This window comes from Sus scrofa, chromosome 6 (genome assembly GCF_054392235.1).
Source record: "Sus scrofa isolate SSC_HxYL_T2T_F1_AM1 chromosome 6, Sscrofa_HxYL_maternal_Yorkshire_Landrace_v2.0, whole genome shotgun sequence".
NCBI classification, from domain to species: domain Eukaryota; kingdom Metazoa; phylum Chordata; class Mammalia; order Artiodactyla; family Suidae; genus Sus; species Sus scrofa.
The window spans coordinates 112,584,025-112,610,133 of NC_139388.1; the positions used below are offsets into that span (position 1 = coordinate 112,584,025).

General features: G+C 47.3%; 2 protein-coding genes across 6 annotated transcripts in view; one reads left to right on the plus strand and one right to left on the minus strand.

Annotated features, from left to right (window-relative positions):
* Positions 1-14,496, minus strand: part of LOC106510679 (uncharacterized) — a 99,085-nt gene extending 84,589 nt beyond the window's left edge. Inside the window, exons 1-3 of the mRNA XM_084959116.1 lie at positions 14,456-14,496; positions 13,937-14,425; positions 13,445-13,638 (exon numbers count right to left, since the gene is read on the minus strand). Of these exons, the coding sequence (XP_084815242.1) occupies positions 13,548-13,638; positions 13,937-14,425; positions 14,456-14,496 (621 nt within the window). The 3' untranslated portion in view covers positions 13,445-13,547. The remainder of the gene's footprint in view (positions 1-13,444; positions 13,639-13,936; positions 14,426-14,455) is intronic.
* The window catches only part of CABLES1 (Cdk5 and Abl enzyme substrate 1), a 111,984-nt gene continuing 100,068 nt past the window's right edge, over positions 14,194-26,109 (plus strand). For 2 of the 5 annotated variants that reach the window (XM_084964376.1, XM_084964379.1), the window contains exon 1: positions 14,398-15,399. In XM_084964376.1, coding sequence (XP_084820502.1) covers positions 14,525-15,399 — 875 coding nt within the window. In that variant the 5' untranslated portion in view covers positions 14,398-14,524. Of the gene's footprint in view, positions 14,311-14,338; positions 15,400-26,109 lie in introns of those variants that run through there. The other 3 variants (XM_084964377.1, XM_084964378.1, XM_021097743.2) reach the window with 3 other exon arrangements.

The window sequence follows — 26,109 nt, forward strand, 5'->3', positions numbered from 1 at the left end:
CTTTTCTGTCAATAGCTCCTGGACCTTTACGATTTAATTTTGTCAGGTGGCCGCCAACACACATGAGGCCCCAGCGGTATTTGACCACATCTGACAGCTGCCCCAGGCAGGGGTGCATAGATGCTCTGTGAGCCCCTCTCCCTCCACTCTTATACCCAAAGATAAGCTGGTCTCTCCACATGAACTTTTTCCCCCTTGTCCTCTAGGTGAGGGATTCCATCTAAAAACCCCAGGTTAAATGTCATCTATTTATGGGACTTCCCCAACGCGTCCCAAAAGCATTTGTCACTCCCTCAGGCCAGATCTGTAACTCTTTGTATGTTCATTCATTCCAAAAACGTATTTTTTTGAGGACTTACTATGTGCCAATGACTGGACTGGGCTGAAGAATGTGGACCCCTATGACCTTGGATTTCATGTCTCCCAAGGCCCTGCTCAGGACGTAAGACACCCGTCAGCTTCTTGGCCTTGCCAGTGGAGTGAAGGTTCCCTCCGGCCCCTCTCCCAGAACAATTCTGTTCCCACAGAGACAGGAAATCACATTTCTAGGGCAGCTACTTGATGTGCCAAACACTCTGCAAAGCTGTTCTCTTCAGAAAGGAGATACTTGCTGTTGTGCCCAGGAGACAAAGTCCCAGGATAAATGCGCTGTGTCTTTCTAGAATTTTAATTTCACTCAAAGATATGGGAGGGAAAGTTAATTACTGTAAGGTAAGGAATTTAAAACATTATTTTTACATTAAATCAATTGTGGATGTACCATGGAGCAGAATACTAAATTAACGTACACTGTTCTTAATTTACTATTTGAAGAGGTCATACATGTTCATGAAGCAAACCTTGAAAGATATAAAGGAGTTTTGAATGAAAATTCATCCTTCTCGGGAGGTTAATGAACCCGACTAGGAATCATGAGGTTTTGGGTTGGATCCCTGGCCTCACTCAGAGGGTTAAGGATCTGGCATTGCCATGACCTGTGGTGTAGGTTGCAGATGCGGCTTGGATCTGGAATTGCTGTGGCTGTGGTGTAGGCCAGCAGATACAGGCTCCGATTCCATCCATAGCCTGGGAACTTCCATATGCCGCGGGTACGGCCCTAAAAAGACCAAAGACGAAAAAAAAAGAAAATTTATCTTTCTGTTTTCCAACCACCTGGCTTCACTTTTCAAGAGACCAACCATCATTCCCAGATTCCTGGGACGCATCTGCACATAGTACAAGTACCTATGTATGAGGGTTGTTGGGGTTTTTTTAAAATATAATGAGCATAAAATACACACTGCCCTGCAACTTGCTTTTTTTCAGATAAGCTACATCTTGGAGACCCTTTCATAAATATTCATAATGTTACTTCATTCTTTTAACAACAATTTTTCACTATAGGGATGTGCCAGAATTTTAACCAGCCCTACAATGGTTATTTCCAATACTTTCCCAGGTCAAACAACGTGACAACAAATATAACCCTGAACAGTCTTCATGGGCACATGTGTAAGTGTATCTGTAGGACCAATTCCTAGAAGTGGGCCACAGGGCATACTGTGTGGTCCACTTGTCCTCTGAAGAACTCTCACCATCTACACGGCACCAAAGCATCTGTTTCCTGATCCCTTAGAAATGCGCAATAGACAATAATGTGTTCTCAAACTTTCTGACCTTGGCCAGTCTGGTAGGTGAAAACTTGTCTCTCATTGGAGTTTTTATTTTTTTATTTGCTTTTCCTAAATTATGAAGGAGGTTGAGGTTTCTTTTTAATGTTCAAGACTCATTTGTATTTCTTATTCTGGGAACTGTTTCTTCATATCATTTGTCCATGGTTCTACTAGGATGTTAGCTTCTTTTCTTGTCAATATTTAGGATTTCTTGGAGTTCCTGTCATGGTGCAGCAGAAATGAATCCGACTAGTAACCATGAGGTTGCGGGTTTGATCCCTGGCCTCGCTCAGTGGTTAAGGATCCGGTGTTGCCATGAGCTGTGGGGTAGGTAGCAAACGTGGCTCAGATCTGTTGTCACCATGGCTGTGGCATAGGCCAGCAGCTACGGCTACAATTCAACCCCTAGCCTAGGAACTTCCATATGCCATGGGTGCAGCCCTAAAAACACCAAAAAAAAAAAAAAAAAAAAAAAAAAAAAAGATTTAGGATTTCTTTAAATATTACGGAAGCGTCCCTTTTGTGATGTAGACTGCAAATACTTCCCTCCAGTATGATTGTCTTTTGGTTAGTTTGGTTCCCTCCTCTTACCCACCCCCAATCCCACCCCATATAGTCATTTGTTTTATATAAATCACATATACATATATATATATTGTGTGTGTGTGTGTATATATATATATATATATATGATTTACCTTTGCTTTTATAGCTTCTGGGTTTTATGTCATATTTAGAAGGCTTTCCTCCTATCTGAGGTGATTTTCAAAATATTCTCTCATTAATTCATTCCACAAAAAATTTATTAAGTTCTGACTCTACACCAAGCACGGCTTTAGGTGTTGGAGATACAGTACTGAATGAGGCAAACTCTGAGTACATGTTCTGAGTTCTTTTGCTAAGGTCTTTAGCTCTTTTCTTAATATTTTTATGACTTCATTCTGTGCATTTAAATCTTTCTTCCATCAGAAATGTAATCTGGTGTAAACTGTGAGGGATCTATTTTTTTCCCAACTGGCAACCCAGTCAATCCCAAGATCACCAGCTAAATAATTTATCTCTTCTTTACTGATCTGAAATGTCAACTTTATCTTGGGCTAAATCCTCACAGCTCACACATTTTTATGCTAAAAAGAACACTGCAAATAAATGTCCCGGTTCCAGCTTCATCAACAGACCCCTCAGGCTGTTAGTCTCCTCTTTCTTGTCTTCAGGAGCACTTGGTAGGAAGTCTGGGTATAATTAATGTCTTTTTCTCCTCTTTAATCTTGACAATAGTAACCTCCAAGGTAGAGAGTGTGTCTCCTTTTTTTGTTTGTTTGTTTAATCTTTTCTAGGGCCACACCTGCGGCATATGGAGGTTTCCAGGCTAGGGGTCTAATCAGAGCTGTAGCCACCAGCCTATGCCACAGCCACAGCAACGCCAGATCTGAGCTGCGTCTGGTACCTACACCACAGCTCATGGTAACGCCAGATCCTCAATCCACTGAGCAAGGCCAGGGATCAAACCCAAAACCTCATGGTTCCTAGTAGGATTCGTTTCTGCTGCGCCACGACGGTAACTCCAAAACCTTTCTGTTTTCATCTTCTGGCACTTCCCTTCTTCTGCGAAGAATCACCCATCCATCTGCATGCATGCCTTTTAGTCAAGATGAGAGGTCCAGAGAGTTCCTGTCATGGCTCAGGATCCACGAGAATGCAGGTTCAATCCTTGGCCTCATTCAGTGGGTTAAAGATCCGACGTTTCTGTGAGCTGTGGTGGCAGCAGCTGCAGCTCCCATTCCACCCCTAGCCTGGAACCTCCATATGCTGCAGGTACAGCCCTAAACAGGTTAAAAAAAAAAAAAGAAAGAAAGATGAGAGGTCCAGGGCCTGCTCCACACAAGCTCTGTCAATCAATGTTTCTTTGAAAATTTGAAATGGAAACCTGAAGGCTCCAGGCTCTGTAGGTTACAAAGGTGGGACTCTTCCAGGGGCTGCGTTTCCTGCCCAATGGACTAGAGGAACAGAACCTGCAGAGGAAGGTGAAGGTGATGGAGCCTGAACCAGGCACTGGAGAAGGTTAGGGGGCAAGAAAAGGCAGGCCGCCAGGCTTTCACATCCGCGGTTCTCCATGTGTGCGGGCTCCCGACACATTCCTGTTTCTGTGTGTTCCTTGAGACCTGACTATAGCCTCAGATCAATTCTCCTTAAGCTGCTTTGACTTGGGTTTCTGTCACCAGCAATAAAAGGGGTCCTAGAAAATGGCTGGAATGAGCCTGGTCCTGGAGTGGTTTCTCTCCGTTACCTCACGAAAGGGAGCCAGGATGCTGCCTCAGCCCTGAACTGTGTCTCAAAGGTCAAATGGAGTGCATGATTATGGCCAGTGTAGGGGGCTCCAGAGACCAGTGTCCTCAGTCAGTCACCATGTAAGGAGGGTTGTGACCGCTACTTCTCTTTGCATCTGATTAAGTCATGAGTTAGAAAAAGGAGACCTTCTTTCTCCACTGGCCACTTACAGTGTGATGGCGTCAGACAGGAACTCGTGCCACAACGTAGCCAGTGTCTTACCCTCTCATCTGTTCTCCCCTGACCCCAGGACACTTTTGGTTCTTTCAGGAATTACAGCTGCCCCCCAGGCTGGAAATCTGGAAGCCAGTTTCTCCTCAAAGCCTCTTGCCCTTGACCCTTCTTTTCCATTCTCACTGCCAATTCCAAGTGTTAACCGCCTCAGGCCCAAACTGCTGTAATAGAGTCCTAACATCATTATCCCCATGCCTTTACATGGCCTGAAGTGCCCTATCTCACATGTACACAAGAGTTCAAGTTCAAATATCACCTCTGTGGGGCCTCTCTGACCCCTATGATTCGGTCCTTTCATGGGATGCAGATATTCACCCTAAAATGTTACAGAAGGAATTCTCCAGGGATTAGCTGTGTGACCGCAAGCATGACCTCATGCTTAACTTTTTTAAGCCTCTGTTTCTTTCTTTCTTTGATTTTTTTTTTTTTTTTTTTTTTTGTCTTTTTGCTATTTCTTTGGGCCGCTCCCTCGGCACATGGAGGTTCCCAGGATAGGGGTCACATTGGAGCTGTAGCCGCCGGGCCTACGCCAGAGCCACAGCAACGCGGGATCCAAGCCAAGTCTTCGACCTACACCACAGCTCACGGCAACGCCGGATTGTTAACCCACTGAGCAAGGGCAGGGACCGAACCCGCAACCTCATGGTTCCTAGTTGGATTTGTTAACCACTAGCCATGGATTCGAGCCATGATGGGAACTCCAATTTCCATGATTTTAAATGTCAAACTACTATGTTGTACACTGGAAACTAAGATAATATTGTATGTCAACTATATGTCAATTTAAAATGCAATAAAAATGGCATGTTAAGGGATAAATGATTGATCTGATATTAAAAAGTATTTCTTGATCAAGTTCTATGTTTTATGGAGTTAACCACTGTGCCACGACGGGAACTCCTTTTTTTTTTTTTTTTTTTTTTTAGGGCTACACTGGCAGCATATGGAAGCTCCGAAGCCAGGGGTCAAATTGGAGCTGCAGCTGCAGACCTACGCCACAGCCACAGCAATGTCAGACCCAACCCACATCTTTGACCCATGACACAGCTTGTGGCAATGCCAGAGCCTTAACCCAGGAGTGAGGCGAGGGATGGAACCTACATCCTCATGGATAGTCAGGTTCTTAACCCACTGAGCCTCAACAGCAACTCTGGCCTGTTTCTTTGTATATCAAACAGGATAAACAGCTGGGCTGTGGTGAGAATTCAATCAAACTAGTAGGTAGAAATGACCACTTCAAGTGTTTGCACATAAAAGGTACCCCTCCCTTGTTCCCTTTGCTCTCTTTCCCCTGTTTTCTCTGCTGACTGTTAACTCTTTGAAGCCTAGGACCTTGCTTTACCGGGTGCCCTGCAGACAGCAAGGCATAAAGCAGGAGGTCAATGCATGCTGAATGAAGAAATACAGAAATGGAAGAATGAAGAAAATACCCTCTCCCCCATTAAGACTCTGTTCAACCCCATGTGCACATTTGCCAAATTAAAACTCCTTCAGTGTGGCTTTCAACACACGTGTCACATCTTGTCTAAAAATCACCTACGGCCCTCTAGTTCCCAGAAGTTCAAATTCCTTTCTTTAGATTCAGGGCCCCTCGTGATCTGCCCCTAAATATTGTTTTTCAGAGTTATTTCCCATTATTCACTGCTACAGTCTTTTTTTTTTAAGTTTTTTGTTTGTTTTTTGCATTTTACAGCCACACCTGTGGTACATGGAAGTTCCCAGACTAAGGGTTGAACTGGAGCTGAAGCTGTCTGCCTACACCACAGCCACTGCCACGCCAGATCCGAGCTGTATATGTGACCTACACCACAGCTCATGGCAATGCCGGATCCTTAACCCGCTGAGCGAGGCCAGGGATTGAACCCACGTCCCCATGGATACTAGTTGGGTCCTCATGGATACTAGTCGGGTTTGTTACTGCTGAGCCACAGTGGGAACTCCCTACAGTCCTTTTAATGTCGCTGTTCTGGAGGTCTCTGCATTGCCAACCCCACAAAAAGTCCTTTCTCTTCTGATCCCTGTCTTTGCACCTTTGCTTAGACTTGGTTTTCTTATTAAAATGCACTTTCTTCTCTCTAACTAACCACCTCCTACCCATCTGTGACACAGAGGGCTTGTTGCTTCCTAATATTTCTAAAGAAATTGAAAAATGCCCCCAATAATTCCACCATTTAACACTTGGGCATATTTTCTTCCAAGCTTTATTTCTATGCATTTTTAAATGTTTTTAAAAGTATTAACTGGGAAACAGTTTCTGTAACGACCACACACTTATTTCTACTTACATAAGCAAAAAGAAGGAAATAAAAATCACCATAACCCTTCTGTCCTAACCAGTGATTCAACCTCTGGTCACATGAAGTCTTCAGGCATCTATTAGTATTTAAAACAATTCCATTCATTTTTTTTTCACAAAGTTGAGGTACTGTGATCCATCTAGTTTCTACTCTGCTTCATTTCGTAAGCCTTGTTTAAGAGAACACTTTTCATGTCATTAAGAAAGCTTGGTAGAGTTCCCAGTGTGGCACCGTGGAAACAAATCCAGCTAGTAACCATGAGGTTGCAGGTTCAATCCCTGGCCTTGCTCAGTGGGTTAAGGATCTAGTGTTGCCGTGAGCTGTGGTGTAGTTCACAGACGTGGCTTGGATCTGGCGTTGCTGTGGCTGTGGCTGTGGCTGGCAGCTATAGCTCTGATTTGACCCCTGGCCTGGGAACCTCCATATGCCGTGAGTGCAGCCCTGAAAAGCAAAAAAAAAAAAAAAAAAGAAAAAGAAAAAAAGAAAAGGCTCAGTAAAGAAAACTTCTTGAAAAATAGAAGCACAATATCCCATTGTTTGAGTAAACCGTAATTTAGTTTTTCCATTGCTCCACATTTAGGGTTTCTTTTTGCAAGTTTTCCTTATTTTAAACAATGCTACACTGAATATTTTTATGCATAAATGTTTGATCTTGTCTCTCAAGAGCTCCTTGGGATTATTACAGACAGTAACTACATTTCTTGAGCGCTTACCCTGTACCACGCCTGAACTTTTACTGCACTGAATCCTCCTAACAATGCTATGAGGTAGATACTATCATTCCCATTTCACAGATGGCAAAACTGAAGCACGAAGGGCAACAGGCTCCACACACTCCAAGCCATGTTAGCAGGGCCAAAATTTAATCTGGCCAGTCTGACTCCCAAACCCATGCTGCTCTCAATCCTGAACTTTTTTTTTTTTTTTTTTTTTTTGTCTTTTGTCTTTTTTAGGGCTGAACCCAAGGCACATGGAGGTTCCCAGGCTAGGGGTCAAATCGGATCTATAGCTGCCAGCTATACCACAGTCACAGCAACGCAGGACCTGAGCGATGTCTGCAACATACACCGCAGCTCACAGCAACTCCAGATCCTTAACCCACTGATAGAGGCCAGGGATCGAACCTACAACCTCGTGGTTTCTAGTTGGATTCGTTTCCACTGCACCACGACAGGAACTCCTCAATCACGAACTTTTTAAGGCTCTTGATATCTTTGTCAAATGACTTTCCAGAAAAGTTGTTCCAATCTACCCCAGCAGTACATGTGTCCATCACTCTTAGTTCTCCTTTCAAGTAACTGGTAAGCATTTGCATTTCAGTTTCTGTGAGCTCTCTCTTCATGTCGTTTGCCCATCTAAGAGGGATGGTTACCATGGACCAGTGATTAGCAGCTGAATTTCCCAGTGGCAGGCAAAGTGGTGATGTTTTCCCCCATAATCTGGCCACATTCATTCCACTCTGATGTGAGAGGGACCTGAACACATGCAAACCTTATGAAATAATGCTTTCCTACTGGGAGATATGGAGCCTTCTAGGCCTGTTGATGTGGGCACAGTTTAGAGGAGCCTTCATCTGGAACCAGTGCCTGCAGCCACAGGCAAGCTGCATGTTCAGAAGCTACCTCCTAAACATAAGAAGTGCTTTCCTCATGGGACGTGAGCTGGTTATTCATACACACTGGTATAATTTCCAAAAAATAAAACCAAGTGAATTTTGGAGCAATAAAATTTTGCTAAAATTCAAGTATAAAAGCAATACAATGAGGAAAATGCATTGATTTTCTTTAAAATGCCAATATCATAAAAATTCTGCAATTGGATTTTGGGGGGCATTAGGGGCCATGAACAATTCCCTTTTAGAAGACTGAGGACATCTCATCAACGTACCTGAAATGGTGGGTTTTTTGGGTTTTTTTTGTTTTGTTTTGTTTTGTTTTGTTTTTGGCCACCTTGCAATATATGGAGTCACCAGGTCAGGGACCAGAGCCATGGCAGGATCCTTAACCCACTGTGCCAGGCCAGGTATAGAACCTGTGTCCCAGCACTCCAAAGTCGCCACCAATCCCATTGTTCCACAGTGGGAACTCCATGAAATGTATTTTCTTAACACAGTTCTGATGCCGGCTTTCTTCTGGGGCAGTTAATGCCTTTGGCCTTGGACTGAGAAGTCCATGGCTCACCTGATCAGCATGCTTCCCTGGGGTTCCTTGTATAATGAAATTCACACCCACCATTCACAAGCACCCGCTATGTGTTAGACACTCGCAAGGCAGTCTGTAAGTGTCTTGGCTCTAATCTGCACAATAACTGTGCGAGATAGACAGGGTTTGCTCCAGCCTTGAGCCGAAGAAGCTGAAGCCCAGAGGTTACACATTAGTGGGAGAGCTGGGAATCTGAAAACCCAAACCTGGGCCTGCTGGCTGCACCCCTCTCATAGAGGGCTTGTGAAGGGACCGTTCATTATGAATGGCAAGCCCTCCTCCTTCACAATTGGCTGGGCTGCACGCAAGGGAGAATTCTGGCAGATCAGAGGAAATTTGAAGGGTAAAGGCATTTGCACTGTTGTTTTGGATATCGACTAGAAAAACACTGTGAAGGGTACCTGGCACATGTCTCCCTAGACTGACAGCTATCGAAATCCATTCTTGCCTTGAGCTGTTGTCCTTGATAAATTAGTAGCACATGCTTACGTGACTGTTCATGCAGTCCTGTGGCCATGTCCTATTGCCTATTTTTTCTCAGCTTCTCATACAAGTTATCATAGTCTGAAGGCCCTACATCATGCTAGGCAGTTACTGTGGTAAAATATCCTTCTTCTTCTTTCCTCCACATAAGGTAAAGGGTCTGCAGACAAAAGGCTCCTGTTTGGGCCTCTGGTTGAACAGTATCAGGGGCTGCTGGCACCAATCACTTAGGGATGGGCAGGTTCTCAAACTGGAAAAGGAGACTCAGAGGATGGCACCATGGCAAGTATCAGAAACTCCATTTCCCCTGGGCAGCTTCCGCCGTGTAGGGAGAGGAGAGGGTCCCAGATGGGTGGTGCTGGGGGCTAAGGTTGAAATAGCCCCTGCTCTGGGAGGTGTGCTGGAGGTGGGTTGAACCCTGTGCATTTAGCTTTCTCTCTCTCTCTTTAAAAAGATGTGATGTATTTTAGAGACAATTTTGCCATGACTTTTTCTGCTATTAGCTTGAGGGCTCCAGAAGAGGATCATATCCTGTTCTCTTCAGTACTCTCAGAGCCTAAGCCAGAACCTAGCATGGGATTGGCATTTAGGAAATCTTGAGATGCATATGACAAGTCAGGTACATGCTATTAGCTGCTAAATGTGGCTATCTATTACCTGAATTTCTCCATTTAATATCCTGAGCTGGTAGTCAAGCCTTATCTAAATGTTGTATCCAGTCTCAGATATCCCGGAGAAATTACAGAAGGACATTAAAATATCTATGCCAAACTGTGGAGGGGGAAACAGTAACCCCCCCCCCATCAATTTCGCTCCCCTTTTCCCAGAACAACAGAAGTGATCAAGAGTCCTCATGGAGAAGGTGAATTTCAAGGAGAACAGTTGGGGCATTAATGACTGCTTCTTGGACAGTCTCCATTTCTAGTCTTGGAAAAATCTAACTTTCATTCGATTAAGGAAAGTAGCAGGTTTCTCACCAGCACTATGCCTATATTTTATGCCTATAAAAAGCAGGCAGCAGCCTGCATTTTTAGGGAACATGCACTAAAATAATCTATTCTGAACTGGAGCTGACATCTGAAGCTTCTCATATTCCAACCTGCCTGGCAGGAGTAGTGAAAACTACAAAAACCTAGAACCTAAAACATCCTGGACTTTTTAGGTTCACCTTCTATATTTTGCATTTTTCTAATAATAGCTACCTACTTCAGATACTCCGCTCCTTACATCATTATACTATCTCTAAACCTCACTTCTCTGCAGGGTAAAATATTACTAAACCTATCTTTACAGATCAGGCACCCAATACAAAACTTTTGTACTTTTCCCAAGCATGAGTCCCCAAGGTCATAAGCTTATAAGGGCCTAAGCTGGCATCAAAACCCTTTGTTACTGACACTTAGGTCAGATGGCTTCTGCTATGAGTGATAGCCACTGTCATCTCTAAGCTAATTTTCAGACTTCTAAGTCTACTAAATTATTGTTTTAAGGGTCAGTGATTACTTGCAAGTTCTTTTTCTTTTTTTTTTAAGTTGACTCTCATATGTGTCCATCAAAACAGTTTGTGCATGCAATTACAGTTTTCAGAATGGGTGCTTGGAAGAGGCAAGCAAAATGAAAGTAAATGGAAAAAAAAAAAAACCAAACCTTGGCAAACCAGTAAAAATTACACTTCAAGCTTTAGTCCTCTACGTCTGCAGTCCACGAGGAATTTGCAGAATTTCCTTTTCCTAAACGGTCCTTCCTTGCTTCCCTCATTCCCCAGGTCATCTTAAATCCTGGCTCTTGCCTGACACCTACCCTCAAATAAAAAGCTCCCTTTTCACACCATAATCACCTTGACAGTCCCAGTCAGATTGCTCCTTCAATCACTTAATCAAAGTCTGCCTTATAATTTTACTTAAATGTGTCCTGAGGTTTGGTTTTCATGACTTTCAGTGTCAAGGGCACAAGGGCTAAAGGTTACATTTCTTCTTATCCTCTTTGTAGGAAGATAGTGTAAGAAGCTTGTGTAGCAAGAAGTTCCTGGGCTAGGGGTGAATAGGAGCTATAGCTGCCAGGCAACCCTACAACCACAGCAATACTGGATTCAAGCCGCATCTACGACCTACGCCCCAGCTTGCGGCAATGCTGAATCCTAAACCCGCTGAGCAAAGCCAGGGATCGAACCCATATCCTCACAGACAGTATATTGGGTTCTTAATCCACTGGCCACAACGGGAACTCCCAATAACAGACATTTTTTAAAGTACGTTCAAGTTTATAAAATGTTTCTCAAGCAACCTCATTTGTACCTCAGAATAACCCAGAGGAAACTGGCTTGGAGAAGTTAAGAGACTTACTCTTGAAATTCAGATCCCCTTCCCCCAAAGCCTGTTTTATTTCCATTATAGCTGACTCTCAAATATGAATGTGAGATTAATTATGGAGACAGGCCCCTCCCCCCCATAAAACATCCTCACCAGCAGAGGGCGTGAGAATATGGATGGGTCTTGGAGTCAGATCTGCATACTGGCCCAGCCACGTTAGGAGCTGGTGAACTTGGGTAAATGGTTTAATTTTTCTGAGCCTCATCTGTACTCTGTTGATGATAATCTCTCTCACATCCCCCATTGGAGAGTTGTCATAAGAATTAGAAATATTCTGTGGCTAGCACATATTAGGTGAACAGTAAATTGTATCTCTTCTGATCTCCATAAAAAGATTACAGGAACAGTTTGGAGGTTAAATCGATATTAATTCTTGTTTGATGTTTTAATAAATATTTGAAATTAGTTTGCATACTTCACCCTAAAAATAGCCTAAGGGTTGCATCAAATGGGCAAGGAAATGAATATTGATAAAAATTTTAATATCCAATGCTAGCAAGAGTGACGAAGCAAATTAGAACAACTTTTCTGGATAGAAAGCCTTAAAAACATATGTCCTTTGCCCCAGCATCTATTTAACCTGATAGACTAATATTGGATGGTAGCAAGATTTAGACAAACAAAGGATGTCATCACTACTCTTTATAACAGCAAAAGAGGAAACAACCTAAATGTTCAATATAGGGCACAGGCTTAATAATTAGATTCTCCATCAAATCGAACACTGTGCAGTCACTAAAATGATGCTGTAGAAGAATATCCTAAAAGGAAAGATAATCATAACACAGCAGCAAAAATCACAAGACACAAACAGACCGCTTTCACTTTTGTTTAAAAATACACACAGGACAGACACCAAAATTGTAATAGTTATTTCCATAGGAGATGAGATTGTTAATGATGCTCCCCCCCTTCTCTTTGCTTATCTTACTCTCTAAATGTTCTGTAATTAACATGTATCATTTTTATAATTAAAAAAATCATTTTTTCTGTTACACATGCAGAGCTGGTGTTTTATTTAACACTGCCTGCTAGGACAACCAGAGCAGTGGTCAGGTAAATTAAGTTAGCTATAATAAAGCAGCTTGGAAGTTTCAAGCAGTTAAACAGAGTAATTAAAATCCTAATGAAATAACACAGAGCTGGTCACTTAGCTGCAGTAAGGCTGCTATAAATAGACACTGGGTTCCACCTTTCAAAAGGTCTAAAAATGGCATAAAATAAAAAAATGAACAATTGTTCATGTAAAGGGTCATGTGTCATGCTTGTCCTAAGCAATTGTAACCTGAACACACCCGTATCTCATCCTCTGAGCTGGATGCCTGTCTCTGGAAGGGTGTATTTGCTCTACATTACTCAGTTTACTTTCCTAAACTTGAAATGGAGTGGAATTTCAATGCAAAGTTACCTATTAGCTCCAAGGCTAAATTTAAACCTTTAATTAAATTAATCCCTTGATCTTAACCATATTGTCTCTCCCTCGAAAAAGTGTAGAGGAGAGGTTTCTTAGACATCACAGAACTCAAGCAGTGTGACAATTGTTTCTATTGTGTTTGGTAGGTCACCCAAACCAAATAGGAGAATCTGAACGTGTTTTCAGATGGCTCATGGTAACCTACCCTCCCGCTCCCACTCCAGGACAGGCATTTGTTGGGGTGAGGCTGGGGTACAATATACTGTGAGTCCTCCCAGATCTAGCGTTGCAGCTCTGGAAGGCTCATCACGTCCTTGGACAGGTACCCATATTAATAGAAGGTATGGTAGGTGCCAAGCGGATGTTTATGAAATAAATGACAGAAAGTAACTGTGCCTATTGTTTCCAGTTTATATGGAAGAAAAAGATGACAAGTGGAAAAGGGTGTGAGGCCATCTTAGCTTACCTTGGTCTTCATGGAAAACGGAGTACGTTTCTGGGCCAAAGTAGAAATTTATGTGAGCCTTTGCTAAGAAAGAGATGAGAAGTGACAGCACCATCAAATGGTGTCAGTTGGTCTGGCCACATGGATGACGTTCGTGCGCCTGGGCTCTTACGCATCCCGGGGTGTGCATTTGTATCAGGGACTGCATCTTCAGTCTGAGAATGAATGAGACACAAACTCAACAGTTACCAACAGCTTTAAGGTGGGACTGTCCACATAGTTACACTGCCCTACCCGCATAACTATTAACAAAGACTATTTCTCTGGGCCCAACTGCAGCGCGGAATACAGTAAACAAGCTCGAGGGCCAAATCTCTGAGTCGCTCCAATTAATTGTTCTTCAGACCCTCAACCCTCCGGGGCCCACATCCTCACGCAGTGACTCAAGGGGTTCTGCTCGCGCCCCCAATTCCCAATCCAAGAGGGGCGGGGAAACGTGCTCGCCACCCTTACCTGGGCGCGCGCCCTGGGAGCCACCAATTCTCCCCGCAGGAAGCTCCGACTACCTTGACCGCCCTTCCGACCCCCGCCCCGCCACCCTCTTGGCTTTCCCTTCCTCCTTCTCTTTTTCCTCCTCCTCCGGCCCCCGCCTTCTGCCGCCTGTCTCTGCGGCCGCCGCCTGCGGCTTTGTTTTCCTCCCAGGTTTCATTCCCCACACGTGATACTGTTTTTGCAAAGAGCTCTTCGGAGCGCGAGCGCGGGGCGCGCGCACCTATAAATACGGACACTGGGGCCCGTGAGCCGGAGACCTCGCGGGCGGGGAAGGCCTGGGACCGAATGCTCAGGCTGCTCGCGGGCGGGCAGACGGCCAGGGAGTCAGCGAGCCAGCGAGCCGCGCGCGTGGGCCGGGGCGGCGGCGCCCCGCGCCGGAGCACCGAGGGGTGAGCATGGCCCGCCCGCTGGGGGGCCGGGCCGCAGCGCACGCCGCCCGCGCCCCGCGCCCTGCCCAGCCCGGGTCACCGGCGCTCGCGCCCGCCGCTTAGCACTCGGGCGCCGCTCGCTTCTCGGGGCATCGCGGAAATATCGCCGCAGACGGACACAATGGCGGCGACTGCCGCCACCACGGCCGCCACCGCCGGCACGGCTGTCCGCAGCAGCGGCAGCAGCAGCAGCAGCAGCGCCGGCACCGACGCCACGGGCACCAGCAGATTGCCGCAGCCGCCGCCGCAGCCGCCCCAGCCCGCGGCCGCCGCGCCGGCCCAGCCGCGGCAGCCGCCGCCCGACCCACCCAGGAAGCCACGCATGGACCCTCGGCGCCGCCAGGCTGCCCTCTCCTTCCTCACCAATATCTCTTTAGACGGACGGCCGCCGCTGCAAGATGAGGAGTGGGCTGGCAGCGAGGAGAGCGGTGGGGTCAAGCCCGGAGCCGGCAGCGCCTGCGGCGCGAGGACTCGGCTCAGTCTGCTCGCCGCCGCCGAGCGGGGCGGCTGCAGCGCGCTTGCAGTGGCGGGCACAGCGGCGGCATTGGCAGCTGGATCCGGCCCCTACCTCCCGCCGCCGTCGCCGCTGCCGCCCCTGGTCCCTGGCGGCTACGCGACCGCGCTCGGCCCTGGGGCGTCCCGAGGGTTCGCGAGCTCCCTGGGCGCGGGCCGGGCGTCGGGAGAGCAACTGCAGCTGCCCCGGCCCGCGCTTCTCGCCGCCTGCGTTCAGCCGCCGCTGCCCAACGGGCCCGGGGGCGCCGGGCAGGAGGAGTTGGAGGAGGACGATGCCTTTACCAGCGTGCAGGTGCCGGCGGCCGCCTTCTTGGGCTCCGGGACTCCCGGGAGTGGGAGCGGCAGTCGAGGCCGCCTCAACTCGTTCACTCAGGGAATCCTGCCCATCGCCTTCTCCAGGCAGACTTCGCAGAACTATTGCTCTCTGGAGCAGCCGGGCCAGGGAGGCAGCACCAGCGCCTTTGAACAGCTGCAGAGGTCCCGGTGAGTAACCTGGACGCCGCCGCGCGCGCCTTATCTCGCGTCCCTCCCGGCCGGCTCTGTGCTGCGGGACACGGGTCGTTCCCACTTTCCCGCGCCCCGCCGGATCCCAGGGCTTCTGGCGCGAATTCCAAACTACAAGGGTACGCGGAAGAGGGATGGTCTCCGGGGAGTGTGTGTGTTCACACGTGTGTGCACGAGCCAGGCATTCACAGAGCCAAAGCAGAGGCACCATGCTCAGGCAGTGGGTCTCTGGATTTAGGGCTTAAGGGCGCCCATTGAAAAGCGGCACCAAAACCTCCCATTACAAGGAGAGCACGGACTTCCAGGAACCCAATCCGGACCCAGAGACGCTCTCTCCCACGCCAGGCAAGGCTAGGCGGGGCGAAAAGTGGAGCAGTGGGTCCGGCCAGCGGCAGAGCGGCGCGTGTGAGCCTGAACTTGTCGCGAACACGCCGTGAATTCCTCCTGAGAAGTTGTGCCTGCGCTCAAAGTATTTCAGTCCCAGGGAATGTGTCCCAGGGAAACCCTTTGCTTTTCCAAGAGAAGGCAAACCCTTCTTAGGTTTCTTTGAACCAGGATGGGGCACAGGGAAGAAATAGGGTTTGAGGCTTCTTTTTTCCATTCCAAGATGAATTTGCTGAAATTAGTGAAAAGGTGATTGTGTTTGCTCGCTGAAGTCCCCTGCAGGTATCCTGCATCTTAGCAACAATATGAAATATTGGACATTTGCTTATTGTTCTGGAAATAGCTGGAGCTTGTCTCTGCTAGTTCCAGAGACCCCTTGGGAGTTAGGTCTGTGTGAGACAGTGGGACTGTTGGTTGGGAGAGAGTGAGGAAGTGTAGGCCTGTTCTCTGGTTGGGAGCATCTTGACTTGTCACCTAGGAAGCCCACCTGTGAAGTTAGTAGTAATCTAGAGGCTCCCATGGTTCAGTTATTTGAGCCTCCTGGGGCCTCAGTTTCCCCTCTGGCATGGGACCTTGCCAACATGTTGCAGGCCTCAAGACCAGAAGGGAGAACCTTTCTGTTACAGCTTCTTCCTCTAATGCTCATCTGAACACTTACTGGCCTAAGTAAGAAGGTGGCCTGTTGGAAAACTTAACACACACACACCCCCGCCCCTGCCCCGCCATGGACAGAAGGGGAAGAGCAAACAGGGCTCCTCCAGAATTTTGTTCTCAGTCTTCTTTCTTCCCAAGTGGTGAAATCAAGACCCTGCTCCGTGTGTCACATTCTAGTGCAAACGCACACGGGCAGCCTTCTGACTGAGAGGATGATTAGCGACACTGGGCCCAGGTGACAATCTGGGCCTGGCCTTTCTTGTCAGAGCATGCATCTCTCCATTAGCGGGCCAGCGCACAGGAGGGGAGGGGCATCCCTTCCTTTCTGGGCAAGTTGTGTGGCCTCAGCAGTTTCTGGGCAGCTTGACATCACACACTGGCTCCTAATGACTATAGTTTGAGCATAAGCCCAGCTTGTCCAGCGGGTTCGGACAGGAGCGGTAATAAACATGCATGTTATTCTAAGCCAGTGTTCAAGACTGGCCTGTGCCTCCTGGTAGACAGACGTGCTCCTTTGCACAGAGCAGCTGGAGATCAAAATACTTCATACTTTGTCTCCAAGAATCTCATTTCAGAGGACATGGGGAATCTTGTGTTAGTATTTCTAATCCCAAAATTAGCCAGATTTAATCTCTGATCCTATAAATCTGAACCCTTTGAATGCTTTATTGGTTCTCCCCAACTCACACATTAAGATGAGTTAGTCAGTGCTTCGTTACCTGACAGTCACATTCATCTCACTGATTTGGAATTATTCATATCTGGCAAGTTGACAGGCATTTAAAAGAATTCCAGCTGTCAACAGAAACAGCATCAAATTTAATGCACAGAGAGGAAGTAAGTGGGTAAAACAGGGATTTAAGAAAGGCCTTGAAGAGCTAGCATGGCCACTACTCATGTAGTGGCCAGGAACTTGAAGTCTCCTAGGACAGTTTCTTTTCTGCACTGCCCTACTTTCAAGAATTTTGTCAGAAGAGGAGTTCCTGTTGTGGCACAGTGGAAATGAATCTGACTAGGAAACATGAGGTTGCAGGTTCAACCCCTGGTCTTCCTCGGTGGGTTAAGGATCTGGCGTAGCCACGAGCTGTGGTGTAGGCCGGCAGCCATAGCGCTGATTAGACTCCTAGCCTGGGAACCTCCATATGCTGCAGGTGCAGCCCTAAAAAGACGAAAAAAAAGAATTTTGTCAGAAGAGTATTGCTTTTATGATCATTAAGAGTCCTTTCACCTGCCTAGGTGAATTGCGATCTAGAGAATAGACTCATTTGAATAAGGCCCAGGACCAACCTAAAGAATGTCAGTTGCTTTCCTGGTGTACCTCCCTTTAAGAAACAGCTAGCCTGGGTGGTGCCATATACAATTTCATAGAAGTTTTCCTGGGAGCTTCCAACCAGCCCTCCCCCTGCAAGGCCTCTCTTGGGTTGAGACCTGGACTGGTGCTGGGTCTGTGGTCTCATCTATACTGGGGAAAAAAATGTGAGTCAAACAGGGGATGGCCAACCAGAGTAAGGCAGGGGTGGGGGTGGACTTCTCTCCTGACATCATCACCTCCCTGCTTTGTGACTGCAGGCAAGTCACCACACTGTTCCAGCTGTAAGCCACCTGACCCTTCTGGGTTTTAGAAATCTGAAGAGGACTTTGTTCTCCTCCACAGTAAGCAAACCCAAGTTACAGTTGAGCCATCTTTCCAGCTACACGCATTATGAGGCAGCCAAAGCTGCAGTCCCGGGCCAGGTCTGGCCAGGATGCTCACCCAAGGCTCCTACCAGGGCCTGAGGCGAGTGGCCCGCGGTTCACCCACTGCTCTCCTCTTTATAGTCACAAAGTTGTCACATTGCGGGTGAACTCAGAAGGGAAAATACACCCGAAGCCTGGTCACTGCTGGCAAGTGCCCAGCGAGGGCAGTGAGTTCAAATGTGACTCTTTGCCCTCCAGGAAGGGCGGGGGAAGCCACAGCCTGGCTCTGCACTGTGTCCCCATGGCCATCCCAGGGAACCCCGCCTGCCTGGATTTTTTTTCCCCTGGGAAGAAGAGTTGTTAGGTGGGGAGAGGACCAAGGGCAGGTGGCCTTTGAACATAGGCGAGGCCAGGTGAGGTGACACAGTGTAGATCAGGAATGCCAAACTGGTACCCTGTACCCCTGGGCCTGCCCCTTCCCTGGCACGTCCCTGGCTTCAGTTTCCTTATGGGACGAAAGCACTGGGACAGATGACCGCTGTGCTCTCCCAGGCCCAGGGCCCCAGGCACCCTAGCCCCATGACTGCTGCAGAGACTGGGCATCTAGCCTGGGTGCAAGTGGATAACTTAAACACAGCGTCAAATGCGGAGGTAGGCTGAGTTTCTCCCATGTGGCTACAGTTGGCAGGATGGCACTGCTGGGTGAAGGAACAGGTTTTCCCGGGTGCAAGGGAGAACTTTAAAAGACTGGTTCCCTCTGGCAGCAGAAGTGTCCCAGCTGGCCTGCCCACTCTGGGAGGCCATCCAGGCTGGAAGCCACTGCTCCTGGGGTGGCCCGGCCCCTGGCACCACCACCCCATCAAGGAAGTGAACTGTGGTCCCTCCACAGTTGCCAAAGGGCCTTCAGATTTACAGAATGCTTTTGTACAAGTTGATTTCAGCCCCCAGACATCGTAGAGGGACAGGAATCCCAGGTCACAGAGTGGGCAGAGGATGACCTCAGAGGTTTTATTATCTGTCAGGTAGGCTGTGGAGGAAATGCTAGTTTGGAGACCTAAGGCCTAGTATTATTTATTCAACCACCGTGAACATAATGAATATCCATTATGAGACGCCACTGTCGGTTCCGGGAGGTGTAGACATGAAACCTCGTCCCCGTCTGTGTTGGGAGAAGCATATAAATGGGCTGGTTTTTCCAGCGATGAGAGTTGGTTAAAGGTGAGTCCATTGTTGAGCGCCCCCCCCCCCCCCCCACTGTGGGACTGGGCTCCGTGCCTTGAGCAGTATTTGCACTTAACTACTGTGTCCCAGGTGTTATTCTAAGCACTGTCTGAAGATCAAGCGAGTTCATGTTTATAACAGTCCTTAGGCAGCATCACCTCCATTCTGAAGCACAGAGAGGTTAAGTTACTGGCCTAGGGTCCCTCAGCCTGTCCATGGGAGCAGGGTTTGAACCCAGGCAGTCTGGCTCTAGGGTCTTACCCACTTCTCTCTGGTCCACTGGGCTTTGAGTCAGACGTGTAAATGCCTGTTCAACTGGCTTCAGCTGAACTGGGCTGAAGGTGGCCTAAGTGACCTCTCAGGGCACCGCTCACCCTGTGGTTCCTTATTTAGGCGTCTGCCTCTGTGTCACTCGGGGAGGACCTCTGTGTGAGAGGACCCAGAGGATAGTCCAGGGTGGACAGCATTCCGTGACTGCAGCAATCCAGTCCTACCTGGTTTCTGCCTGCCTGCCCCCACCCCCTCGGTCACACCTAAATTCCTGTCACCTTTGTTACCTCTTTAGAGCATCTGTGCTTTCCCTGCCTTACACGGTTTATTCACAGGGAGATGGAAGAGGAGCCAGAACCTGGCAGCCCTAGGAAGTGGGTTTGTGGCCCTGGTTCTGCCACTCTCTTTGTGATGAGATTCCCATCAGTGAAATGGGAAGAACAACAATACCTCCTTCCTGGGCGTGTTTCCTTTCTTTCGACTGTCTGTATCTTCTCAGCATCGCCCTTTCCCCCAGCCCAGGGGTCGGCAGACTGTGGCCTGTGAGCTGTTAATAAATAAGATTTTTCTGGGAAACAGCCACGCCTGTTCACTTCTGTTATTGTCTTTGGTGGCCCTTTTGCTATCAGAAGAGAGCTGGGCAGAGAGCACATAGCCCCGCTGGGCCTGAACTCTTTGTTTAGATTCCTTACAGAAATGTGTGTGACCTCTGCCCCGCCCAGGTCTCTGTCCCCAAAGCTGTGTGCTGTTCCCCTGGTTCCTCCCTGTCCTTGTCTCCTGGATGCTCCTAGCTTCTGTTTGGAGCCGTCATCCCATCTCCCCGGCTGACAGGAGGATCTTTCTGAAACCCACATCTGATCGGGGCAGATTAATTAATTAATTTATTTATTTATATTTGTCTTTTTAGGGCTGCACCCACAGTATAGGGAGGTTCCCAGGCTAGGGGTTGAATGGGAGCTGTAGCTGCCAGCCTGTTGCACAGTGACAGTAACACCAGGTCCGAGCCGAGTCTGCAACCTACACCACATGTCACGCCAATGCTGGATCCTTAACCCACTGAGCAAGGCCAGGTATCAAACCTGCGTCCTCATGGATACTAGTTGGATTCGTTTCTACTGAGCCACAATGGAAACTCCCGATCAGGGCAGTTTTAAATTGCTTGTCGTTCATGTGCAGCTGCCCCCGCTGCATCCTTGTGTGCCTGTCATCTCTGTGCTATGCTGGCTTTGCAAATGGCACATGGGCTGTGGCATCACCATGGAAAGGGTTCCTAGCAGATGTCCCTTCCTCCTTTTTGGACCCATCACCCCGCAGCACCCCAGGGTATGACACACCCAGCTGGGGGGTCACCTTCTTTCTTCCCTGTTGGTCTGTGGGCACCTGCCTCTGGCCCCTTGCTGGTTGGGGACTTGCTAGTGATAGGCCTGGGGCTGCCCCCCAACTCTCTAGGTCTTTCATTTTAACCATCTGTCACTTCTGACCTTTTACTTGATAAAGCAGCCAGCCTACCACGTCCTTCCTCAGTCCGGCAGCGACGAAACTCTCTCCTTAAATGTTTCACTAGGGAGTTCCTGTTGTGGCCCAGAAGGTTGCAAACCTGACTCATATCCATGAGGATGCAGGTTCAAACCCTGGCCTTGCTCAGTGGGTTAAGGATCAGGCATTACTGTGAGCTGTAGCATAGGTGGCATATGTGGCTCAGATCCCGTGTTGCTGTGGCTGTGGTGTAGGCTGGCAGCTGTAGCTCCGATTCAACACCTGGACTGCGACTATAAAAAGCAAAACAAACAAAAAGTTTCACTGTAGTCACATTGGCTGGTCCCTCTCCCTAGAATGGGGGGGCAGGACCTGTAGCATTCTGAGCCCTTCCCACATGCATTGTTTTGTTTTATTTTACGGCAATCCTGTGACACAGGGATTATACCCATTTTAGAGCTATGGATACTAAGGATGGGGGGAGGTGGTAAGGAACCTTGCCTAAGGCCTTGTAACCAGAATCTAGAGCTAGAATTTGAGCTCTGGGTTTCTGCTAGAGCCAGGAGTGTGTTGGACCGGCTCCTATGACTCAGTAGGTTCGGGATGACCAGGGAATCTGATCTGGTAACCTGGAGTCATTGACCTTGGGAGTATTTACACCACAAGAATCAACCAATTTGACAAGCCAGGGTTTTGCTTTTTTCCTTCTAGGGAGCTGGTTTGTCAGCATGTATACCCTGGCCTTACCACACCTCGCTTTGTTCTCTTCTCCCCCTGGGGGGCGCTGTGCAACATGTCGCCATCAAAGTGCCGAAAACCAGACGTTTTTATCAGATTTTGTTCCTTCACATTATTCTGGAAATCTCCCAAAGGGTCCGCCACCCATTTGCCTTCAAAAAATATCTTACATTTCCCTTCCCCTGCCAAGTTTTGACCTGCGTACAATTTAAACTCCAAACTTTTCAGACACCGTGGGGTTCAAACAGTCTGCTTAGTATTATCTGTAGGCATCACAAAATCATTAGCTGTTACTCTCCTTTACAGACTGTGTAATGTATTTTCATTTTTGTTTGGTTTTTTAAAAGTCTCTGAGAACATACAGTCAATCAGAGTCTGTTTTTGTTCCCCTTTTTGTTTGTGTTAGCATTTTGGATAACTGCACACTGGTTTATATTTAACGGGGTTATCATTAATGTGGTTTGGGGTTTACTGCTGCACATTTGGTCACAAAGACAAAAGCTTGGAAACAGCGTACAAATACTAGAAGTTTAGGACTCAGAATATTTGAATAACATGTGTGCATGAAAGAGGCCAGTCTTATCCCTGATATAAAGGCTAAGGATGTACTTAAAACTAAGATTAATTCCATGACAAATAGATGACAAACCATTCAAGAAGAGACAAAATAGTTGAGAATGCCAAAGATGTTTGTCTGCCTGGCACATTAATTTTTATTTTAAAGCAGTTTACTCACTGACCCAATGATTTATAAAGCAAAATGTCTACCTTGATCATCTTAGGAAGGGGTGGGGGCATGTGAAAGACTGGAAGACATGCAAAGTCTATGATGTTTTGCTTAAGGACTAAAATTGGCATGTTGTCGGGGGTGGGGGGGGGCGGAATGAGCAAAATAAGTGAAGGGAATGAAGAGGGGCAAGTTTCCATGATTTTATTTTTTTATTTTATTTTTTATTTTTTTATTTTTATGTCTTTTTGCCATTTCTAGGGCTGCACCCAAGGCATATGGAGGTTCCCAGGCTAGGGGTCGAAGCGGAGCTGTAGATTCTGGCCTACGCCAGAGCCACAGCAACACGGGATCTGAGCCGTTCTGCGACCTACACCACAGCTCACAGCAACACCAGATCCTTAACCCACTGAGCAAGGCCAGGGATCGGACTGCAACCTCATGGTTCCTAGTCAGATTTGTTAACCACTAGCCATGGATCCGAGCTATGATGAGAACTCCAGTTTCCATGATTTTAAATGTCAAACTACTATGTTGTGCACTGGAAACTAAGATAATGTTGTATGTCAACTATATTTCAATTTAAAATACAATAAAAAATGGCACGTTAGGGGATAAATGATTGATCTGATATTAAAAAGTATTTCTTGATCAAGTTCTATGTTTTATGGAGTTGAGAAAAGTTTGCTCTTGGAGGAAGAGTCGTGAGGAAAGAAGATGAGATTACCAATTCCCAGGTGATTGTGTGAGTAATTGAAGGATTCAGTTTTTCCATCACAAGACTGATCATTAAGGTCTCCTTGTTTGGGGCTTTACAGTTTACAGAGTGCTTTCAGATATATTAAGTTGTTTTCAAAAAGGCCATGTGATAGTTATTTAATAGAATAGAAAGTCAAGACCATGAAGAATTAGGTAACACATCCATGGTCATGTATCTCCCATACAGAGCAGAGCTAGAGTTTCAAAATCTGTGTTTTCTGATTCCAAGTTGAGAGGTTTTTTGTTGTTTTGTTTTTGTCTTTTTGGGCTGCACCTGTAGCACCTGGAAGTTCCCAAGCTAGGGGTTGAATTGGAGCTGCAGCTGCTGGCCTACACCACAGCTGCAGCAATGCTGGATCCCGAGCCGCGTCTGTGACCTGTGCTGCAGCTCGTGGCGATGCCGGATCCTTAACCCACTGATCGAGGCCAGGGATCGAACCAACATCATCATGGATACTAATCAGGTTCTTAAGCCCCTGAGCCACAACGGGAACTCCCCGAGTCAAGAGTTTTAAAACGAACAGAAGACCCTAATGTAGTGGTATTACTTAAGAAGAACGGGAGTTCCCGTTGTGGCTCAGTGGTTAACGAATCTGACGAGGAACCATGAGGTTGCAGGTTCAATCCCTGGCCTTGCTCAGTGGGTTAAGGATCTGGCATTGCCATGAGCTGTGGTGTAGGTTGCAGATGCGGCTCAGATCCCGCATTGCTGTGGCTCTGGTGTAGGCCGATGGCTACAGCTCCATTTGGACCCCTAGCCTGGGAACCTCCATATGCCGTGGGAGTTCCCAAGAAATGGCAAAAAGACAAAAAAAAAAAAAAAGAAGAAGAAGAAGAACAAAGAACTCTATTAAGTGCTGTGTAGCATTTTATTCTCCTTCCTGTCCCCAGTCTTCTGCTTGTATGTTAGTTAACCTCAAGAGAACAAAAATGCTGGGGTCTCATCCATTTCAGACCTATGGGCTCAAGTCAATCAAGGTCAGAATGTTAAAGTACAAAGAAATATTGTGCTGTATTTCTGGCCAGCCAGAGCCTTCCCGTCAAGCAAGAATACTGATTTTCATGTGATAACCTCCTGGGACAGGCCCACAGGGAGCCCCGGTGTGAGGCCCAAGTTGTGGAAAATTTTCCAATACTGCCAGCCCTCTCCAAATAATAAATTTGGTGTCAGTTCCTCCTTTTCTGCACCCCCGCTGCTCAGCCGTCTTTCCAGCTTTTTGGGGGAACGTATTCAAGAGTGGAGAGACCAGCCTTGGAGTCAGACAACTCTGCCACGTTGTGGCACTTTGGGGGGCGCTCATTTAACCTTCCTGAGCCTCCACATCCTTCTTTATAGGACAGGGATAGTAATTCCTGCCCATTTGGGGTGTTGTGAGCATGAATGAGAAGCAGCTCAGATTCTGAGTTGCTGTGGCTGTGGCCTAGGCCTGTAGCTGCAGCTTCAGTTCGACCCCCAGCCTGGGAACTTCCGTATGCTATGGGCATAGCCCTAAAAAGAAAAAAAAAATCTTTATTGATAAAAAAATACTAATCATCGTCTGAGCCCTTAGCAAGTTGTAATCTTTTTGCTGGTAGTGCGTGTCAGATATTGAAAGAATGATCAAAATGACAGAGACCCGAATTGAGCCAATGCTATGGAAAAATAATGCTGATAGACTTGCTTAATTGATACAGGGTTGCCACCAACCTTCATTTTTTTTTTTCTTTTAAAAAACAAGTATCTTGGAGTTCCGTCGTGGTGCAGTGGTTAACGAATCTGACTAGGAATCATGAGGTTGCAGGTTCGGTCCCTGCCCTTGCTCGGTGGGTTAAAGGATCTGGTGTTGCCGTGAGCTGTGGTGCAGGTTGCAGACGTGGCTCGGATCCCACACTGCTGTGGCTCTGGCGTAGGCTGGCGGCTACAGCTCCGATTAGTCCCCTAGCCTGAGAACCTCCATATGCCACCGGAGTGGCCCAAGAAATGGCAAAAAGACAAAAAAATAAAATTAAAAAAATAAAAAACAAGTATCTGCAAAGTATAATAAAATGAAGCACAATAAAATGAGCTATGCCCATAGAGTCTTTGCCTCATGATTAGTTAAGATGGAGTCACATTGGAGTCGGTAGGCCCTAAAGCTCATGACTGGTGTTTTCATAAGAAGCCCACAGAACACAGGGACAGAGAAGAGAGCACCTTGTGAAGACAGAAACAGATTGGAGTGGTGCATCCACAAGCCAAGGGAGGCCAAGGGTAGCAGGCAGCCACTGGCAGCAGGAAGACCCTCCTAAAGCCTCCAGAAGGAACCAGACCTGCTGACCCCTTGATTTTGCCTTTTTTTTTTCCTAAGTCTTTTTAGGGCCTCACCTGTGGCATATGGAAGCTACACCACAGCCACAGCAACACCAGGTCCTTAACCCACGGAACAGGGCCAGGGATCGAACCCATGTCCTCATGGATATTAGTTGGGTCCCATACCGCTGAGCCACAATGGGAACTCCTGACGCCTTGATTTTGGACTTCTAGCCTCCCAAACTGTGAGAGAATAAATTTATATTTTTGAAGTCCCCTAGGAGTTCCTTCTGTGGGACAGCAGGTTAAGATCTGACATTGCCGCAGCTGTGGAGTAGGTCAGAGCTGCAGCTTGGATCTGATCCCTGGTCCTGGAACTTCTATATGCCACAGGTGTGGCCGAAAAAAGAAGTCACCCGGTTTGTGATAGTTTGTTACAGCAGCTGTGGGAAGCACCTGCATGGTGGCATCTCAGAGTTAGACTTGCATCCTGTTCTCTGCTGCCATGCACCAG